Source organism: Triticum urartu, chromosome 5 (genome assembly GCF_003073215.2).
Source record: "Triticum urartu cultivar G1812 chromosome 5, Tu2.1, whole genome shotgun sequence".
Taxonomy (NCBI): domain Eukaryota; kingdom Viridiplantae; phylum Streptophyta; class Magnoliopsida; order Poales; family Poaceae; genus Triticum; species Triticum urartu.
Genome location: NC_053026.1, coordinates 640,335,139 through 640,351,222, shown reverse-complemented (window position 1 = coordinate 640,351,222; position 16,084 = coordinate 640,335,139). Strand labels below are relative to the sequence as shown.

The 16,084-nt window shown below is 45.5% G+C and overlaps 1 protein-coding gene across 2 annotated transcripts; it reads right to left on the bottom strand.

Annotated features, from left to right (window-relative positions):
- Nucleotides 1-9,420: 9,420 nt before the first annotated feature.
- On the bottom strand, nucleotides 9,421-14,629 carry LOC125511496 (bifunctional fucokinase/fucose pyrophosphorylase). 2 transcript variants are annotated; one of them, XM_048676880.1, is made up of 7 exons: nucleotides 14,180-14,629; nucleotides 13,769-14,045; nucleotides 13,321-13,688; nucleotides 12,392-12,518; nucleotides 11,187-12,206; nucleotides 10,170-10,864; nucleotides 9,421-10,060 (listed from the first exon to the last, which is right to left on the bottom strand). In XM_048676880.1, exons 1-7 carry the CDS (start codon nucleotides 14,621-14,623, stop codon nucleotides 9,653-9,655), a joined length of 3,339 nt encoding a protein of 1,112 aa, XP_048532837.1. In that variant the 5' UTR covers nucleotides 14,624-14,629; the 3' UTR covers nucleotides 9,421-9,652. The 2 variants fall into 2 exon arrangements, with proteins under 2 accessions (XP_048532837.1, XP_048532838.1); XM_048676881.1 differs by lacking the exon at nucleotides 14,180-14,629 and having other exon boundaries at nucleotides 13,321-13,697; nucleotides 13,789-13,922.
- Nucleotides 14,630-16,084: the final 1,455 nt, after the last annotated feature.

The window sequence follows — 16,084 nt, the reverse complement described above, 5'->3', positions numbered from 1 at the left end:
TGCAAGTAGTGTGCTAATATTCCCAGCAATAATGTAGACTTTGTTCTCTTTTGACCACTTTGGAATGACTAGGCCTCAATCATTTCAGTGGCTGGACTGAATTTGCAGCGGGTGCATGAATGGTACCCACCCAGTCCAGTCCACTTGCGTGGTTAATTAGGCAGCAGCACGAGTGGTGCTGCTGCATGTGCCAAGACCGACGACCAAAGTCTTGGCATGAAGTTTCGTCTCACATGCACTTCAACTCTTGTGTTACTATTTAGGGCCCTTTCCATTTGCAATCGAATCTACTCCCTCCGTTCCTGAATATTTGTCTTTCTAGAAATTTCAACAAGTCGCACATAAAAGCCGAATACTCTACCATTGAGTTAACAACCTAGATAAAAGAAAAGGATCTTAGATACGATCGAAATCCAAAAATCAATGGAATTACACCGCGTGCTTCTGTCAAAACATTGAACTAGCACATTTCAACAAGTGACTACATACGAAGCAAAATGAGTGAATCTATACTTTAAAATATGTCTATATAATACATCCGCATGTGGTAGTCCATTTAAAATTTCTAAAAAGACAAATATTTAGAAACGGAGAGAGTAAAAGATGATGCATGCATGCATATAATCTCAATCATAGAAAGAGCATCACTCTTGATTAGACAAGTCTACTGAGAGATACTCCCTCTGTCCATAATATATAAGCAAAAACGCTCTTATATTATGGGATGGAGAGAGTAACAAAGAAAGTAGAGGCTTGCAGCTGCATTTTTTTTTTGTGTGTTGGTGCAGGAACACTCGGAACAGAGAGAGATACAGGTGTTTGCACCATGTAAGCGACTTCAACCTTGCGTACCTGGATCCATGGCCAGCATCGATAAAAGCTTCTTTCCAAGACATGCACAAGGAATTTGATTTATTTATTTTTGCCCCAGGGACAATAGCAGCCAATTCACTCGGCGTGGACCTGATCTGAGAGGCGGCAGCATGAAGACTTGGGAGTTCGTATGCATGCTCGGTTGGCAGGTTGTTTCGGACAACTGGAGTGGTAAATATTTACAAATTCGGCTCCATCTGAAGCAATAACGCAGACGCGGTAGCTGTAAGGAAGTTGGGACAAGGAAGACGTGTGAACCTGTGAGCAAGCACCACTACAATTAAGCAATTTGGAAGAACGCAGACCTCAAACTCACCGCCTGCAGATCAGCTAATTTGCAAGTTCGTGTGTATACTAATTTCTGAGAAGTAACTGTATGTAACATTTTTTTTAGAAATGGAGGAGGACCCCCGGCCTCTGCATCTAGACGATGCATGCAGCTGTTGTGACTGTAGATCGGTTAGGCTAGATTAGATCGGTGGTCCTACCTTCACTTGTGGCTCGAGGAGGTCCCGGTGCCGGCCATGGTGATGGTGACCGGTGATGGCAAAGAGTAGCGATGGCGGCGCTTCCCGTCAGCACTGCACTAACCCTAGATCGGTAGGGGATTTAGGTGGGGTGTGCGGCATCGTAACGAACCTCATGTAGCGAGCCGCCGGCCCCCACCTCTTTATATAGTGCAGGTGACAGGGGCCCGTCACCCATAGTGGGTTGAGCGCCCTCGATCAGGGCGCGGATCTAAGGGCCTGGTGGGTCGTTGGGCCCATGCGGTGGAGATCATCCTAACATTCTTCCCCTTGATCTCAACTTTTACTTTTGACCTTATACTTTTACTTTACTCGTTTCATAACAGATCAATACATAGAACATGTTTCATGGTCACAGCTCAATTGCCGATAGAATCAGACAGCCACAACGTACCTATCTGTTTTGAAACAAATTCTTTAACCTTGGACCCTTTTATTGTCCGGGAATGTTAGACTATACCATAAAACCCATGTCGACTGTGTGTTCTTCGAACACACCAGGCGGTAAGCCTTTAATAAGCAGATCTGCAAACACTTCTCTGTTGCTTTTATGCTTCAAGCATTTCTACATAATTCTGGACTTTCTCCTTTACAACGCATAACTCTGTGTCAATGTGTTTGGCATCAACACTTGACTCGTTGTCATAGTAGCGAAAAAATTAAAATGGTTATCACTGTTGTCAACCATTATCAACTCCGGGTACAGGTCTCCTTAACCATTTTGCCTGTCCCTCAGCCTCATATCAAGCTATAAAATATCCTTGCATCACATTGATGATAGTTGTTTCATTCTTTGGAGCTTTTCCACACAAAAACCTCCAAGTATGAAAATTAGCGACAATTGTGGATTTCGCTATACATTTCACAAGTCCTGTCTTTGTACTCACAATCTTTTGAGAGCACTTATTTCTTTCAACATGAGGCCGATATCTTTGAATCCTTTCCAGTGATCTATATATGGACTGGACATTGCCAAAACAACCCGGATACGTGAACTGTGTCAGGGTAATGTATTGAGCTTCCAACAACTCAAGCATATGGTACCATATCCGTTTTCAATCTTTTCTCATCAACTCTTGGAACACCATAGTTTCCAGTTCCATTACCCTTGACTATAAGAACAAGCGTAGGTTTTCTCGCATGCATACTTTAGAGACCTTTTTCTTAGCATGTCCATTCGACATCCCTAATACCCCCCTTTTATTCTTTTCTTCGTGAATCTCGTTACTTATAATGAGAGACACTCTACCGAGAACATTCTTTTGAACTTTGAGGACAAGAACTTCTTTTCTCCTCCCGCAGTAGGTTGACATCACCACTAGCAAGTAGGATGTCATCCACATGCATAGGATTAGGAAATGAATTTCCCATTCTATAACTTTGCACGAATACAATTGTCCTCTCATTTTCTTTAACCCAAAATAACATATGATTCTTTTAACTTTAAATGCCACTGCCTAGAGACTTGCTCTAGTCCATAAAAGACTTCTTGAAGCAGCATCCCTTGTGTTCTTTACTTTCATCTGATGTAACTCAGATCATGCACAAAACTTTCAATTTAAGTCGTGATTTACACCTTTACATATTTCTTTTGGAGTCACATTGACCTTGTAGACCCTTTACAGCCTACTGTTTTGGCTCCATTGGAAATTACTTATGAGTCTCAAAACTCGATTGAGCGCTTTAAATGAGGTGTGATCAACCTCCATTTGAATTTCACTAACATAGACTTCATAGTAATCAGAAGTATCTGATTTTCTCATTCCTTAAGACCATCTGTGTCTTAGGTACTAGCACTTCTTTCATATGGGGCTGTTGTTGCTCTGTCATTGCCAAGAGGTAAATTAATTCTATAGTCTTTGGTATTTTCATACCATGCTCCCCCAGATTTACTCCATCTTCACTAAAATGGGGTATCTTTAAACTTTATTATTTGGGTTTATTCTGTTAAAACTTTCTTCTTTATGGCACTTTTAAGCACCGTCTTAGTATTCCTTAGTCTGCTGTTGAAACTATAAAAGATCCAGGGATCCAACTATTTCTATTCTTTAGGGGTATTATTATGACCGTCATACTCCCCCAGACGATCACATTCTTCATTAATGGATCACTTTAGATGCATAATGTGCATCACATCATCTAAAGTATAGGGGAGTTTCATCATTCTTAATTTATCTAATATTTCTTTCTCCCCCTCGAAATGTTGCAAGAAATTTTCTACCACAATTTCGAAAACCATTCATAACTTTTGTGAATTGAGGAAACTTCAATTATCTATTTCATTCATCTGTTTACTTCATGTGAAATGAAGTTATCTGTTAACTGATATGGGAGTACTTTTTCATCATTCCATTTCAGAAACTCAACAGAGTTCTTTATTATTAGTACTTTTGCAAGTCACACTTGCATATTAATCTTATCTTTAGGTTCGTCTCTCACTTTTATTCTCTTTGGATTTATTGAGTGGTTAATGACCGTTACACATAAGGTGTACGGTCGATACTAGGAAAGTATAATAGCTACTCCATACTTTTCTCCTAGAGTGGGACACATTGAAAGCACATGAGTCATCATATCTTTCTCCTGTCATACAGGATAAGTCCTTTGCCAAAATTTCTCCCGCCATACAGGATATATATATATATATATATATATATATATATACTATGTCAACTTTACCCCGTTATGCAGATATTTTCCCAGACTTTTCCCGCCATGCGGGTTTTATCATAATCATCTTTTTCCCGCTATGCGGGTAATTCCCTATAAGGGACATAAATGTCAAAATTGGCTCTTTTGGTTGCATATTCATTCATCAAATTCAGAAATAAATTCGAATGCTCTTTGACATACATGCTTCATCCGACGTTGGTCAAATTAAACACACATGTTGCTTGTTTCAGCTCAAATCGTGTTGACTGAAATCTTCTTCATAGAGAGTACATGAAAAATATTCGTCAACCAAGACTCTCAATGATCTATCTCTTTTCTTTCTTGAATTAATATCCAATAATTCTTTTCTTTTGAAGCCATTCTTTGGAGAGAACATACTCCCTCACGTTATGACCTTTCTTGGTCATCTTTCGGGTCATAAGTACCCAACCATTCGCTTTCACGAATGAAAGCATGGAAAACTTAGTCAATAATCAACATTAATGAGCATAAAAAATAACCCTACGTTGGTCTGGTTAAAAAATATGCACATTAAACCATTTAAAACTTTCTTTTTATATTCTAAATCAGCGTTGTGGCAAAATTAGAATAAAACATCATCCTTCTATATTAATTCCATATCACCATTGGGCGAAAATGGAAATAATGCATATAACTCATAAACAATGTGATGATAGTATTTCTATTAAACAACTTTGCTAAGAAATAATCATCATCATCAACTTTATTGCAGCGGGAACAAGAAATATACATTTCTCTAGTTCAAGAGCATTTCTTGATCTTTATCTGTTCTCTGAAAATTGATCACTTTGATACAAAATTTATCAGAGATTTAAGCTTTCAACATAAGACTCATAGAATTATAGTACAGTTATCATCAATGTTGGTCAGAAAATAACAATACCATATTTTAACTTTAAAACAAATATCTTTCTTTTGTCATAGCGGAAACTATCTGCATCTTATTTCACCCACAGGGGAAAACATTGCTAAGAACAGTTCTTCCAATTAAATTTTCCCATTGAATCCAATTTAATTGGAGGATAAAACTTTTTCTTTGCAGCAGAAACTTTCAATATTCTATGCAGAAACAATTCTGTACGCTTTTACTCTCTAAGCAATTTTAACCGGTTGGTTTAAAAAGCATTGGAGAAGCAACAATTTAATCTTTTACTTTAGTTCTATTCACTTTTAAAGGAGCACTTTTATTTTTATTTGCATTGGAAAAACATGAATAGAAAATTCATGAACTTTTTATTCTTTACAGAAACTTTTCTTTGACAAAATCAAAATTCATGAACTTTATTATTTTCTTTGTAAAATTCATGAACATTTCTTTTTCTGAAAATTTTCTATTTTCATTTTTAGAAACTTTTTTTGTTTAATTTTCTATTTACTAAGACAAAATTTTCGTTGGAAAAAATTGGCATAGAAAAACTGCCCAAAAACTAGACTAAAACTATTAAAAACAAAAATAAAAAATGGCAGCTGGCCCGGCGTGCGGCTACGGCGTCGACCCAGCGGCCCGCGCGCGCCCGCGACGACTGGCCACGGCCCAGCAGCGGCTGGCCTGGTCCGGCTCCTGCGCCCGCGCTGCCGAGGCCGGCCTGTGCCACTTTCGGCCCAAAAGGCCCGTGGCACCGGCTAGGGTTAATCGCAGCCACCGGTTGCCATCCGACGGCCACACGTGCATATCGGGTGAACAAAAAATCGGGCAGGACCCGTTGGGGGAAACCCTATCCCATTTCCACGGCGCACGCATCTTGCGCTGGCGCACGCATCGCTCGACTCTTCCGTTCATTCAAACACGGCGATAGCGGGCCACCTGCGGCGCTCAGCCAGGCCGCCAGCGACGGGGTCGAAGACCACCGCGCCGCCTCGCGCTCGCTTCTCCTTCCTCCCGTTCCCCTTCTCTTTCCTGTTGCAGAGAGGGCGGAGCCGAACTGTCTCCGCGGCCAGGGCCCGAGGCCACCGGCGAGCTATGTCTGGCCGCCGCCGACGGCGACCTGAAGCCACCGCGCTGCGCGCGTGACCCTCTGTTTTATCCTTTCCCTTTCCCGTTCCCCTTCTTTCAACCCCCTGTCCGTCTCCACCTCTCATCAGAGTAAACGACGACGACGAGATGCAGCGCCGTGGCCATCCCCCTCGCCGGCTGCACGTTCCCCTTGAGGTGAGTGCGCCGCCGTCGAGCGATTTGGCTGTAGTGTACTTTGCCCCTCGCGGGGTTGTTCTTCGTCCGAATGGCTCGGCTTGCCGATGCCCGTTCGGATCGAGAGGAACCGTGCGGCCTTGCGGCGACGCATCTTTGCCGGCGAGCCCAAGGCCCTTCTCCGGTGGAAATTTTCTTTGCTCTGTTCTCGGGTTCCAGAGGAGGGGATAACTTTCTGTGATTTCTTTTCAACCGAAAAAATCTAACCCAATCTGGCTGATACCATTGTTGTGACTGTAGATCGGTTAGGCTAGATTAGATCGGTGGTCCTACCTTCACTTGTGGCTCGAGGAGGTCTCGGTGCCGGCCATGGTGACGGTGGCCGGTGATGGCAGAGAATAGCGATGGCGGTGCTTCAGCACTGCACTAACCCTAGATCGGTAGGGGATTTAGGTGGGGTGTGCGGCATTGTAACGAACCTCGTGTAGCGAGCCGCTGGCCCCCACCTCTTTATATAGTGCAGGTGACAGGGGCCCGTCACCCATAGTGGGTTGAGAGCCCCCGATCAGGGCGCGGATCTAAGGGCCCGGTGGGCCGTTGGGCCCACACAGTGGAGATCATCCTAACAGCAGCCACTTTATTAATTATTCACACAAGACCTTACAAAGTCATACAACAGTAAGACTGAAGCCACCGTCTAGGCAAAAAGTGTCACTACTCCTATCCAAGTGATGATGAGATGTTGATAGTCTGGGCCTAGTACCGAACATACCTCGCAGCCAAACCTAACATCTAAGACCTGAGGTCCCAACCAGGACGCCTGCCAGGTATGGGTCACCTACCAGTCCGGCGCACTCCTCAACCAGGACGCCTGCCGGGTCTGAGGCCGCCGCAACCATCTGCCACCAATCCATCTTCAGAGCTGTACTGCTGCATCTATCTTGCCCGGTCTAGCTGCCGCCGACGCCACCACGATGCCATACCGCGTCACCCTCCTGCGCGAGTCCATCTCCGCGCATCGGACGCAGAGTCACCACAACGCCATGCCGCCGAGACCTGCCGCCATCAATGAGTGAGATGCCGCACCGCTCCACTAAAGAATCTGTCCTCTGGTCCTGCATCCAGCCGCTGCTCAAAAAACGATGCCCCCATGAGGGAAAACGACGCCAAAAGCACCATCATCGTCCGATCCGGAAACTCCGGGTCTAGGTTTTCACCCAGAGCAGCGCAAGCAAGTCGACAGAAGCTGCAGAGGCGATGTCTTCAACAAGATAACGACACGAAAATGCCGCCATCACCCGCCATGACCCGAGTCATAGCACGGTTTTCACCGGCAGCCTCATCTCCCCACTCTACGCCGGGACTGGATGCGAGAATCCACAACCATCTAGCCGACCACCTCCGGCGAAGAAGATGGCCACCACCTCCATGCCCAGGGGCGGAGCCCCCGACGTCCTCGTGTCGCGTGCCTAGTCCAGAGGATGCGCACGACGGCTCGAGGAACCACCATCCAGATCCGAATGGGATCCAGATCGGACACCCTAGCCGCCGACGTGATCTCTTCGTCATCGCCGCCAGCACAACAACCTTGGTCGCCACCGGCCTGCGCCACCACCCTTGAATCGGCCGGAGTGGGTCACCGCCACCCAGATCCGATCACCGGCCGAGGAAGATTGCCGCCACCGCCGCTGCGGCCCGCAGGCTTAGCCTGCGATGCCCTCGGCGGCGGCGGCGGGAGGAGAGGGAGGCCCGGCGGGGAGGCCCCGGTGCTGCGCGGCGCCGCCACACAGGGGAGGAGGTCAAACTGTATGCAACATGCATCTATTTCCGTTTCGTTAGATGGTTCTTGATTGCAAGGAAGGCACTGGAACAGTTACAGAGCATTGCTTTCGCATCCTGCAGTTATGTTTTTGTGCACAAATCGGTGCCTTATTACAATCTGCGTAGAAAATACGAAAATAATCATTGAAGCACGCGAAGTATAGTTACTTTCACGAGCGAACAATTTATATATATGTTTTTTACACTCGTATGAAACTAACAAATGTTGTTCCCAATTCGCCGTTCAACCGGCATCCATGTGTAAAATTGCGAATTCCATGTTTCTTTTTTCCTTTTTGAGGAATCAATTGCGAATTCCGTGCTGACCGGTATCACCATTTTCACCCGGCACACCACATATGTTCCATGCGTCGGAAATTATCTCGGTGCATCTTGAGATTTGGTGCCGCCATGGCGCCCGCCCAACACCCAGCTAAAATTACGCTCCTCTAACAAACTACTCCCTCCATCTCATAATATAAGACGTTTTTGTATACTATGTTAGCTTGCAAAAACGTCTTATATTGTGGGACAAAGGGAGTAGTAAACTACAAAAAGAAAAATGAAATTCAGGTAGGACTCGTCACATGACTATATTATATGACAAGTTTTCATATTCAAACTAGAAACAAACATGTAAAACACGCACGAGAGTGCGTACCATATATTAAAGGGAAGAAAAGGGTACATAAACCTAATCATTTGGGTGGGAGGCTGGGAGCAGATTACACGGTAGTCCACCCACTCCCGGGCCACTCACACCATTTAGAGAGCTACTCCGGATACACCCACCTAGACCATACATGTAAAATTCATGTACGGTGAAGAAAAAAAACATGGCTGGTTCGAGCGACTACCATGAACCGTGCATGTAAAATTCATGTACGATGAACAAAAAAAATGTTAGTAATGTATTTTATAATTTTGTGTCACGTACATTTATAAAATGTTGGACGTGTATTTAAAAAATGTTACTCATGTATTTTATAATTTTGTGTCGTATACATTTACAAAATGTTTAACGTGTATTTAAAAAATGTTCATTGTATTCTTAAAAATTGATTAACTGCATATTTAGATAAATGTATGTCGTTAACTAGAAATTGTTTAGCGTGCATTTTTAAAACTGTTCATAGTGTATTTTAGTAGTATGTGACCAAATTTTCAAAATTGATTGATTTTCTATAAATAAGCGAATACTTTTTATTGCAATACATGACCATCTTTTCACTTTATATATATAATACTAATTATTTTCGTGCGTTCATACGACCCACCGGCGGCCCACGTAGAAAGCTAACACACTACGCATCATGTTAATCTCCAAAACTTGTCATATCCAAACTCAAATCGGCCGAAAGTATTACACCAAATATATAGATATCAGATCAACAGATCCAACAACCGAACTTTGCATGGTTGTACTGATTTATATGCCAAGTGGATGAAAATTTCACATTGAAGAACATGTCCATGATTTTTTGTCAAAATTCCAGATTTCATTGTATACTTGCATCACAATTCACAAATGATGACAAGAATGAGTGCGTGTCAGGCGAGTTCTTGTCGGGTATACTTACACCACAAGTGTATGTGCTTTCCTCGTCCATCATCTTGGCAGTGGCACGGCGACGTTCCAGTCGTACACCGTGACGTCGAGGCCGGCCGCGGAGTCCTGAAGCACGCGCCGGAGGTCGACGGCGTGGCCTGGGCTCCTGGCGAGCAGGAGGGCGAAGCCGCCACCGCCGGCACCGACGAGCTTGTAGCCGCAGCAGTAGGGGTCGGCGAGCGCGAACAGCTCGTCCACCAGCCTGTTGCTGCAGAAGGGGTCCAGCTCCTGGTGCAGCCCCCAGGCCTCCAGCATGATGCCGCCCAGCTCGTGCACCTCGCCGTTCATCAGGGCCTCCCTCCCGGCCCTGGCCAGCTCCGCCAGCCGCTTGATGCTGGAGATCAGCAGGCTGTCGCGCCGCAGGTACCGCGTCACCACCTTCTCCAGCACCCGGTGCGCCAGCCTCACCTGCCATTCATTTGTTCAACGAAATGCGCAGTCCATTCAGGATGTGCAACCTCAAGATATTTTGACAGTGTATACTCTGGTCATGCAAAAACAAAGGATGCAAACTTACTTGGCCGGTGAACACGACGAGGAGACGTTGCTCCAGTTCCTGGATCAACTGGGGAGATGCCAACAATGGAACAACCTGCAAGCGCAACGGCTGTCCTGGGAAGCTCTGGGTGCACTTGATCCCAGGATACAGGCCACCAATTTGGTCCTGCCACCCTCCACCGGTGCCCATTATCTGCTCTACTACCAGCACAGCCCTGGCGACATTATCATCGCCTCCATCGTCTTCCATGAGTTGGAACAGACACTTGACTACAGCAGCCGCTAATATGCTCGAAGTTCCGAGTCCGCTTCCCCGAGGAACATTTGCCCAGGTCCTGATCTTCAGGCCTGACGTCAACAGCATTTCATGGCCAAGGATGCCAGTGACGATGAGAGCAGACTTCACTAGACGGAATGGGTCGTCTTCTTTGAATGGACAAGAGATGGATGACAGATCATCAATGTAGACCTTTCTGTCGGTGTCATCTTCGATTAGAACTCCATGGTGGTCTTCTGTTGCCTCTGTTGTAGCCCCGACTGGAAGGCGTCCTTCCAGGCTTATTGCCATGTTCAGAACAGAACCTGGACGCTCCAAGCTCCATGGAGGTGTATCACTCCAACCCCCAACAAAGTCCACACGGACCGGTAATTCTACTACAACCTTCTTAGGACGCAGGTTTCCATTGCTTGACGTCATTGCACTGCTTGATGGTTCTATAAGAAATGGTACATTTGTTGATTAGGGTAATAGCGGTGTTTATAGTAAGAAAATAGAACTAAACTCATTGCCAATGAAGATTCCGTTTTGCTTCCATAAAGAATACGGGATGTGGTATATTTAATTTTAGAAATACAGTGTTCTACTCCCTCTGTACAGAAATACTTGTCGTTGGGGAAAACCAGTACAAGTTCCCCCGGCGACAAGTATTGTGGTACAGAGGGAGTTAGTAAGATAATTTTGCATGGAATGGAACAGACACAAGTTCATCTAAAATAGTACAAGGTTTTAGTGATTTTCAGTGTCTACAGTACGTACCTTTAGACCCATATTTTATAGCTGATGCAGTTTCACTTGCAACAGAAGCCCATACTTTCTCTTCAACCAAAGAAGCAGTAGAAAGATCTCCAGAAGCTCTAAGTAGATCCATTTTGACCTGATATCCTCTGCTCTGAGGAAGAACACCAGAGTACTGATCCCCGTGACTTGGAAAAAATGTAAGTAATTCTTTGCAGACTTCTACACTGGAACTATCATTTCCTAACATGTCCTCACACAGCTGAAACAGGTTACACCCGAGTAAGCCATATGTCATGCAACTTTTGGCTACGGCAGCTGCAAGATCTGCTTGATGCTTGGCTGAATCCATGCAAAGCTGATGGTAGTCGATTGAGCGATGCAGCTCTTCCAGGCTGACTCTGCGTGAATTTCTCCAAATGCAACTAACTTTTCCATCTGGGTCATGTCCTGATCCCATGAGCCACATGCCTACATTCAGCATTTCAGGGGGAGACACGATGGGAAAAAGCCTAGCATTCCATAAGCACTTGTCAAGGTTGGATGTGTCCCAAATATCCGTATCCTGGATTTTAAGATCTTCCAAAACATTTTTCCATGGCTTTCCACAGAAAGTCCCGTCCCTATTCATAGCAACTTTTGGATTGTCATGAAGACCGCAGTAGACCATGACTCTTCCCATGGAGTTTACCAGTGGCACTTCCCACAGGCAATGCCGATCAGGTAGCGTGAAACAGGTGCTACTCCTGATAATTTGAGGACTATCCCCGTGTAACTCATGTATATTCACCCCAACAACAATGGACTGTGACCCAATCCTTACTCTGCCTGAAAGTGATGAATCATAAACCAATGAATCCTCTCCAATTGATACCCCGGCAGAAATTTTGCTACACAAAATGACTGTTGTCGCAGCAATATCACAAGCAGTGGTCTCTGGTACCGAACACATGTGCCTTCGACCTACAAGTCCTGAATATGAACCCGCCAAATGATCAAGAACCTCAGCAGATGTACCAAAATGCAAAAATGAGAAGTCATCTGAAAAGGAAAACAGTCCCAACTTAGCATTCTATTTGCACAACTGCTCCAAGAAAACAGATGAACTATTCATAAATTCACGAAAGTTTAAGCATATAAGCTAGAGATAGAAAATCAATATAATACAATACCACAAACATAATAAGCAATCATAACTAGATAACTATATATAACCAGGAACATACATGAACAAAAGCTGAACATCTTATGTCTTCCTAAAGCAGCAATTAGTTCCTTGCCAAATGGACGGTTCCTCAACCATTCATGTTTGGTTGGTACCCATGCAGCCACAAGATCTTCATATAAACTCAACTGCAGTAGATTGACAAGTATGAGCGGACAGAATGAAAGCTAAAATGGAACATCATTAATTATGTCTCTGAGGTTAGCAATCTAAATTAAACATGGTAAGATAAGAACAGCTGGATTTTGAACATTTGCTTTCTTTCCCCTTGCTTTTGCAAGAAATCTGCTTTCAATATGAGACACATAGTGAACTTATCCATCTGGTAGCGTTTCTCTTTGACAGAAAAGTGATCATTCAGAGAGAATGCATATTCAAATCCTATAACAGAATGTGTTCGGCTGCCGGCATATCAGGGTTAAGAGCAAAACAGACAAGGTCAACACAAATTGCAATGTCGTATTCTTCAGGGATAACAAAATGTAGACAAATTCATCAAGTATTTTTGCATAATAATCGCACTGACATAATTTCCTGAACCTAGTTTGCATAAACATAAATTGGCTGTTGTCCGGCATGCAAAAGTGATTATGTGGGGGCACAGAAAGTGATTTAGAAAGATGTCAGAAAGGAAATCTATGTTTGTTAAATGTTATAGCTCACATATCAATGCCGGAAACGGTAGCTTGCCTCTTTTCTGCTGGTTATGATCTCCTCAATCATGGTAGCGTTTTTACAAATTCATCAAGTATTTTTGCATAATAACTTCCTGAAACTAGTTTGCATAAACATAAATGGCTGTCGTGCAGCATGCAAAAGTGATCATGTGGGGCACAGAGAAGTGATTTAGAAAGATGTCAAAAAGAAAATCTACATCTACATTTGTTATATGTTATAGCTCACATATCAATGCCGGAAACGATAGCTTGCCTCTTTTCTGCTAGTGATGATCTCCTCAATCATGGTCTGGCTAGATGAGTATGCAAGGGCAACAAGCTCCTGCCATGCTTGACCCCTCACAGCTATTATCCCCGTGTCAAGTAGTGCTCTACCATCATCTAGAATGGCCTGGCCCTCCACAAGCTCCCTCACTGTCGGCTTCTGCAGGAGATTATCAACCAAACAGAGAGAGTAATTCTGCCCCTCGGTTCCATCCTTGGACGCCACCACCACTCCATGATTAGAGGCCACATCGAGCGTGGTCGGCGCGGTGACGATGCACGCAGCGTCATCGGGGAGCAGTAGGTTCGCGGCATCGAAGCAGGGGAGAACATCCCCGGTCATTATGAAGATCCCACCTGATCAGGCTATATCAATCAAATGGAACCTATTTATTACTCAGAAATTGCTAGTTTTGCCTGCAAAGTCACAGGACAACCTTGGTTCTTGAATGCTTGCCTTGCGCTAGCTGAGACGGCGAGGATGTGGTCGAAGAGCAGCGGGACAGGCCCGTCGGGGTTGTCCCCGGCCAGGTAAGGCACCGGCAGGAAGGCCTTCCCCATGGGGTTGGCCCAAGGAACCCTCTTGCTGTCGCCGCCGGCGTGGAGCAGCAGCACGTGCTTGGTGGCCATGAAGCGCACCACGGATGCCAGCGGCATGGAGGAGCCGTTCGCCTCGGGGAGGAGACGGAATTCGGCGATCTCTTCCTTGGTGGCCTGCAAGAGAAATTCAGTTCAGATGTCAAAATTCTTCAGGTCAAGGGAGAAGAAATCTACTGACTTGACTGCTAGTACAGTTCTGTGGCGCGAGCAGGCGAGGGAAGGGCGAAGGGAGGTAGGGCCTGACTGACCTGGGAGAGGAGGTGGCGGGCGAGGGAGGCGACGGCGTGGAGCGTGGCGGCGCCGGAGCCGATGCGGGCGCCGTCGGGGTCCGGGACGGCGAGGGCGGCGGTGGAGGGCGGGAAGCGGCCGAGGCGGCGCGCGCGCGCGAGCTGGCGGCCGTAGAGCGCGGCCTGCTCGGGGCTGGCGGCCGTGAGCACGACGGCGTCCCACGGCGGCACCCGCGCCGGGTCGCGCGCCGACAGCCGCAGCCGGCACCAGGCCTTGCGCAGCACCGCCGCCGCCTCGTCCGCCGTGTGCGCCCTCCGCCGGCGCCGACGGGCCGGCTCCATCTGCGGATCGCTCGCTGGCTCGCTGGATTGGTCAGCCTCCGCGTCGCCCTCTCCGGAATTATGTGAGCCGACCGTGGACCTGGACCTGGAGTGACAGGCAGGGTGTGTGTGCCGCCGGTTCATGGGATTTTTTTCTGGTCTCTCTGGTTCTCAACTTCTGTTTTCCTTAGCACAAGGTGGGAGGACGACATCAACTCAAACCTCTCGAAAAAAAAACTTATATTTTTTCATGTGATGTAACCAAACAAACTCAAAACCTATAGGCTTTGAAGTTTGAATGAGCATGACATTTCATCCCCATTGTTCTCCTAATCTTGCGTTTTTAAAATCATGTGAATCAGAGAGGCCCTAAAGTATCTCGGCAACAAAAAAGAGAGGCCCTAAAGTGTAACGCCATCATTGTTTTTTTTTTGGTATCGTTTTGGGAAAACAATGTGTGATTAGGAGACTATGACCGAAGGAGGTCTAGTAAGGCGAGCACAACAAATATTTAATTAGAGGGTTTGCACGACTTGCCTTATAGTGAAGGTCATCACACACCGACAAGATTGGCACGTTGGTGTTTTTTTAGTAGGCTCGCTCACCTCAATGGACCGTGAGGTCTTGTACAATGCAAGGTGCTTACGGGAGGTGCTCAGGCCTTGTACAATGCTAAGTGCTTAGGGAGGTGCTTAAAAAAATAAACCGGGTTTTCTCTGAAGCACCAGTGTCTATTTCTACAGGAGAGACGCCTAATTAAGTGTCTACCCTGTACAAATAAGCACCGGTGCTTAAGGAAAGCCTGGTTTATTTCTCCAAGCACCTCTCCTAAGCACCTTGCATTGTACGATGCCTTAGAGAAATAAACCAGCCTTTCCTTAATCACCGGTGCCTATTTGTACAGGGTAGACGCTTAGTTAGGCGTCTCTCCTGTAGAAATAGATATCGGTGCTTCAGAAAAATCCGGTTTATTTTTCTAAGCACCTAACATTGTACAAGGCCTAACATAGTCATGCATTAGGAGGGCGTCGAGGGTGGTTCGATCACATGCCCAAGTTGTTTGAGACTCCTTGGTACCCTCTCCAAATTTTTCTTCCTCGATTTTGGCCCGTCGTACGGGACTCCTCGGACTCGAACTTATAGCTCCCCGAACGAGTCATGGAGCACTAGTCCCCTTCCCTCGAGTTTATTCCAGTGAGAGTGAACGAGTTACATGCTTGCGAGACCTTGTAGCCAGGGACCCTTAACAGAGAACCAATGTTACACTTGAGATGGTAGGTGGAAAGAATAAAAGAGATAATTCATGGGGCCATGGGTACTAGAAGGGGTAATGAGTCCATGGCCCATATGAAAAAAATATGCCCTAGAGGCAATAATAAAGTTGTTATTTATATTTCCTTATACCATGATAAATGTTTATTATTCATGCTAGAATTGTATTAACCGGAAACTTAGTACATGTGTGAATACATAGACAAAACAGAGTGTCCCTAGTATGCCTCTACTTGACTAGCTCGTTAATCAAAGATGGTTAAGTTTCCTAGCCATAGACATGTGTTTTCATTTAATGAATGGGATCAGAATGATGTGATGGACAAGACCCAT